At 34.4% G+C, this 6,000-nt stretch overlaps 1 protein-coding gene across 2 annotated transcripts in view; it reads right to left on the bottom strand.

The window, feature by feature from the left end:
- Positions 1 to 524: 524 nt before the first annotated feature.
- Positions 525 to 6,000, bottom strand: part of LOC106885493 (DNA topoisomerase 2-beta-like) — a 28,106-nt gene continuing 22,630 nt past the window's right edge. Inside the window, exons 5-9 of one of the 2 annotated variants that reach the window (XM_014937718.1) lie at positions 5,046 to 5,191; positions 4,168 to 4,265; positions 2,581 to 2,793; positions 2,325 to 2,498; positions 525 to 650 (exon numbers count right to left, since the gene is read on the bottom strand). In XM_014937718.1, coding sequence (XP_014793204.1) covers positions 609 to 650; positions 2,325 to 2,498; positions 2,581 to 2,793; positions 4,168 to 4,265; positions 5,046 to 5,191 — 673 coding nt within the window. In that variant the 3' untranslated portion in view covers positions 525 to 608. Of the gene's footprint in view, positions 730 to 2,324; positions 2,499 to 2,580; positions 2,794 to 4,167; positions 4,266 to 5,045; positions 5,192 to 6,000 lie in introns of both variants that reach the window. The other variant, XM_014937717.1, reaches the window with a different exon arrangement.

Genomic DNA, 6,000 nt, shown 5'->3' with positions numbered 1-6,000 from the left:
TGCATCCGTATTAGCTGAGCATTTCTGCTAAAATGATTATTAGTATTGTATGATTACAATTAGCAGTGCTACCATATTAAAAATATCATTCTATTGCTATGTTAATAACTGATGTTTCTACTACAATTTCTGCTACAGCTACTATTAGAAATTCAGAACTCTGAGAAGACCATGTTTAATCAATTTATATACAAGTCTCACTAAAGGTTATCTGCACAACCATAATAGCTACAAACAATCTTTCAAATGCTGCCTCAGAGCCTGAAGTCAAAACCTGTGGTGGTCTACTCTGGAAAAATTGTGAACAAATGAGGACCTGTCCAAGGTAACAAATTTAGAAGAACAAAACAAGGGAGCTGTGCCTCAACATACTGCCTGACCTTCTACGCACCGCTCAAAAAAAAAAACACCCATCAACCTAAAAAAATCTTATTTGGAATTTAAAGGAAGTTTAAAAAAAATGGAAGAGAAGTTACGACTGGGTCAAATCTATCCAGAAACAGAAATGAAAAGCTTTCAGCAAACAGCGATAAATAACCAAAAAAGAGCTGAAATGAGCTCCTCACCTGTTAGCAGATAAGGGGACAGGCAGTTGACGCAGTTAGTTACTAGCCATTATGTCTCATCAGTGGGTAGTGGCACATCAATTGCTGGTGAGGTGGGTCACCGGCCCCGAACATTCCACATCCAGTCACACACATAAGGCATGGATCGGGAGAGTGGGAAAAACTAGAAATTACAACACTTACCTTTGAAGAATACACAGTACTTTTTCTATGAATTTTCTTAAAGAATATATGATAACAATGTATGTGTAACTGCATGATGGGTGAAAATTGATCCAAAAGTGTCAAATTCAAAATCTTTCGAGTAAGTGTATGCAATGTATTTAACTTAGGAGTCATTAAGTATTCATTTTTTCAAATGCATTTTCTTAACCTGATAAGAAGAAGTTTCTGTACATTGCCAGCTCCTCATAAAGGTATTGTATACATCTTTAAGGTCATGCTATTTTTCTTCTTTATGTTGCATAAAGAGGCCTGAATGAAAACTAAGTTTTAAGCTTTCAACTACCAGATGTGTTTGTTATCCCTAGTTTTGACAAGTATCAGATAAGCATTTAATTAAAATGCACACTTGGAAACTGAATATTCTACAATGAAATAAACGATCCCTCTTCCCACTGAAAGTTGCTTCAGCTACACTGCAAATGACACTGGAAGAAGTTAAGTAGTAAAAGTCATATACCACCAAAATGCTGGCTACACATCACCTACCATTTTGATTAACACTGGTACTTCTGGACACCTGCCTAGACTAGGAACCCCACTTGCTTATGAACCACTTGTGCTACCATTGGAATATTCTTCTGTTTGACTTCTTAAGAAAAGATCTGAGCAAGGAGGGGTTTTAAGTGGCTGGTTACAAATTCTTATCTTTCTCATGTTTTGGGGAAGTTCATAGTTAATATTCCCTAAAAACAGCCTCACCAATTACTAGAATTGCTTGATTGTTATTGTATCACTCATCTGGTGCAATTTGTAAGGAGCAGAAATGACAAAGACTTTCATTCACCAGGGTGGATCCCTGGGTCATACCACACTGGTATAAGTAACAGTTATGCTAATTGTTTTCAGGTGATTGCCTTGGTGCCTGACCACCTCAGCAATTTGAGAAGCACAAAGATTGTAGCAGCATAGCGCTGCTTCATGGTAACTCAATGATATCATTTATCATGAATGATAACATTATGATATAATCACATGATGATCACTACTACTATAGTTACTGATAAGTAAGAGAACACCTAGATCCTCTCATATAGAAACATAAATAAAAGAAAATTAGTCACAACATTTCAGGCCAGTTTTATACATCATAAAGCAATATAAGGAAAGCCATTTTTCATGAACACCAAAAGCCATTTTTGACCTCCAAAACATGCTACTACAGGCTTTAAAGGGGTTTGTATGTTTTTTTAACCTTAATTTCAGAATTATTTCATTATAATATGTGAAAAAAGAAGGAATAAAATTGTTCCAATCATTTCATATTTAATCAATACCATGTATGCTCACGTACAACATCAGTATCACTGATAATGGCTACCTGTGTTTTAAAAGCTAGTGCATAATCAGAAATACTCCTATGAGTGTATTTTGATTGCATTCAATTGCTCTGCCAGATCCTCTCATGCAAAGGATTATCTCACCTACTTATTTTTAGTAACCCAGATGTATATTTTCATCAAATATCTGACAGGGCATAATCTTAGCACACATTTTTATCATTTACATTTTTTATCATTTAATAAAACTACTCACCTTTGTGGTAGCTATACTATTTACAAAGCTGATTTGCTGAAACCCTTTTTCACTTAAAGTGAGGCACACGTCCCATCGTTCATTCACGACTTCATGAATAACTTTGAGCGCAACTCCAGTTTCATCCAGCTTGTCTTTTACGTAAAGATCTACGTAACTGCGAAATCCATTTACCTACAAGTAATGCAGATAACAATTACTATTCTTTGCAAAAAAATACTCAGTACACTTAAAATATTTTAAATGAGGCTCTTACAGGTAATTTCTTCCCATTCAACATGACTTTGACTCCTTTGCATGACCCAGCCAAATCATACGCTCTTCTTGTCATGAGGGCCACAATATCCTTATCAAGTTTTTCCATTTTAAATTTAGATAGATCTGGCTGGAATGTAATGCATGTGTAGTCATCACCATCGAAATGCTTAATCTTGGGTTCGGAGGTCTTCATCATATTGTTCATCCAAGTCTTTGGAAACAAAACATTGCAGATGTTAGTTTACAATACATGTTATCTTCCTCCTTTGTTCCATTTTCCAGCTATGCTAGGATTGCAAAGGCTACCCAACAAAAAGCTCACAGACTTCTCTTAGAAGTTTCCTCTGGTGAAACACTATGCAAAAAATTAATTGCTTTAAAAAAATTAATTGCTTAATATGCACAAGCATCAGTGACAGCAGATTTGTGGTTTCTGTAAATATGCAGGTATCATTACATTGATGGACATGATTCTAATGCAAATAGAGTCCATCACAGAACTGGGTAAATTAGATACAAGCGCGCTAGCTAAACAGTCCTTATTGCCATCAGCTTAATGCTTCCAATTTTCTACACATTTCTATAGAGAGGCTTATTAGTCCCTGTGCAGAGACTCAGTAATCTCTGAGATAGCACCTTTGTGGCTGTTCAGTGAAGGAAAGCATGCTTCTTGACAAGCCAACTTGCTCAGACTTGACTCAGGAGTGTTCGTATTGTTCCCCATTTCAGAACACGGGCACATTTATAAAATAGCACTTTATCAAAGTCAGAAAGCATGCCGTTTTCAAAAAGTACACTCAAACCAATATTAATTTGCTTTTCGGCAATCAGCAGAAAATATCGTATGTTTAAAGAGACAGGTAAAACCATTGAAATGTTTTGTTTACGTAGTGAAATGACAGCACAACCTGAAACAAATTACCTGTCCAGAAAAAAAACAAAGCACCAACCAGGAAAGACTCCAAAGCCAAGGAACTTTGGTATCTAATACTCTAACAAAGTTCTTTTAGAAAGGTGGCCATCTCAAAGCTATATACAGTAGATCAAATTACATTCAATCCTTGGTCTGTGTATTAATAATTGTAACAATGAGCAACAGTTTTAAATGGGGAGGGAGGGAGGTTTGCACCAGAAGTCCAGCTAGTATAATGAAATTCATGATATAAACACTGAAAAATCTTTTTCCTAATACATATCTAGATAATTGTTCCTATGTTTACACATCTAAGAAGAAAGATTTTTTGACAAATTATGTAACAGCAATTAAAAAATGTTTCAATTGAATTTATTCCTTTTCACATGCACATGAACATACTTTAGTTTTAACAGAAGAAGTTTGTTTGTAATTTTTAGTCACTTAAGACCCCATGAAAAATGTTACTTACCAAAAAAACCCCCAAATTCTAATACACATTCTAATAATCAGTTTTACTGACTGAACTACCTACTCTGCAAACTCTCCACATCCATTTGAATGTTAAAAGATTCATTTAATGAAATATTAATGAAATATAGAAAACGTGTTAAATTTTAAATTTATAATTACAGCAAAGACAAGGAAAAAAAGTCGAGATAATTTCTATACCTGCTTAAAGCTGTGTTTGTATTCCTTGCAAGCAGTTTCAACTGTAAACTTTGTACTAAATATGTTACAAAGTTTTGCACCATAGCCATTGCGTCCACCTGAAAAAACAACATATATTAAGTTTTTTTACAGGAGAACCATATTTATGATATATAGAGAGTATGCCAATAAAGTAAAATGTCCTATATGAGACGAAAGTTGGGCCACATGTCAACAGGTATCAAAGGATGCCAGAGATGTTGTTTCACACTGCCTCCAATCTTGTGCAACTGCTTCTGCCTCAAAACCAAGCAGTTTGCTCCTCTCCCCAAGTCCAGGATGCTCCCATTGCTTCCCTTATGCTAATATACCAGTTGCTTACTGAAAGGCAAGTGACCTCAACACCCTGATCCAGCTGAAAACTAGGTCATCATCAGACCCAAATCATTCAGCAACTGCACATCATAATGTGGGCAAAACATATGGGGTATGATAGAACAGAACTAACTTTCATTCACGACCTAAATTGGGGTTACTTCACATTTAGGATAAAAAATCATGTCCCAATCTATTAAATTTATTTTTTCCCATCATTTTTAAAGCACAAATTTTTAAATGATTGCATCATAATAACTGCATTAAAATATGAAGATACTGTTTGTTACTGAATAATAAGCACTGATATTAAAGATGTAAAAGTAAAGTTCTCTGTAAACATTGATATTAAAAAAGAAAAACTAAGATTTTTTTAAGTCATTTTACTCTAACAGAGTGCTATAGGAAAGGTGACTAAGTGATCATCTGCTATGAAATGGAATAGAAAAAGTAAGAAGAGAAAACATACAGAAAAGCAAACAATAGCTTAATTAAATAAAACAAAGGATGTTAAATAGTCTTGCCTGTAACTTTTTTCTCATCATCATCGTAGTTGCTGGATGTTAGCAGCTGCCCAAAGATTAAAGCAGGTACATATACTTTTTCTACTTTGTGTTCCACAACTGGTATACCCTTTCCATTATTCCATATGCTGATAATGTTTGATTCCCTATAAAATAGTGAAGACATTAAGGCCATTAATGTTATCTTTAAAACAGACTCCTTCGCACATTTTACCTGTTTAAATAACTACATAAAATACAATAAAAGGCCATATTCTTACCATATTTATTCACAGCTCTATCAATTTTAATTACAAAAAAACACTTCTTTGTGCTTACTAGATGGCTTAGAAGAAGGAGCATTAGTGCCCATACATAACAGTATATCATATCACAGAAATAACCCCTAAGAATCTGTTTGAAGAGCTTTCCCTACTAACATGATCTGCCACAGAATGCTGAAGTTAAGTGATAGAATTATACTTAAGTTAGAGACGTAGCTTTTTAGGTTTCATTGAAGTCCACCTAGACACAGCCAAGTTATCATCTGTTTAAAACTGTTATTTCCAAGTTATTGTAAACATTGGAACTTACTTTATGTATCAATGCCAAAATCCATCAACATCTGGTATCGTTAATATTTGCAGCTCTCATACAGAGTTTTTATTTCAGAGTATTAGAGAGTTCAAAATCATGACAGGTCAGGCAGATTTACACTACCATTTCCCTCCCACTCCATAATAAGAACAATTTGGTCAACAGAAACTGATAATGCACTGAAAACTTGCAGAAAAATTACTTCTTAGCGTATTTATCCTAAAGATTAGGTGTGAAAATTAGGTCTCTAAAAATTTTATTACTCACTGAATGGGTACTACTAAAGGAACCCAATCAACATCTGTTTAACTACAATACTTCTCATTAGGAAATATCTCTTTTAGTATTCAATTTTGAAAAACAGTAGTAATGATACATT

This window comes from Calidris pugnax, unplaced genomic scaffold, assembly GCF_001431845.1.
Source record: "Calidris pugnax isolate Ruff unplaced genomic scaffold, ASM143184v1 scaffold11, whole genome shotgun sequence".
Lineage (NCBI taxonomy): Eukaryota > Metazoa > Chordata > Aves > Charadriiformes > Scolopacidae > Calidris > Calidris pugnax.
Note: the sequence above shows the minus strand (reverse complement) of the source record. Positions and strands in the feature narration are given on the sequence as shown.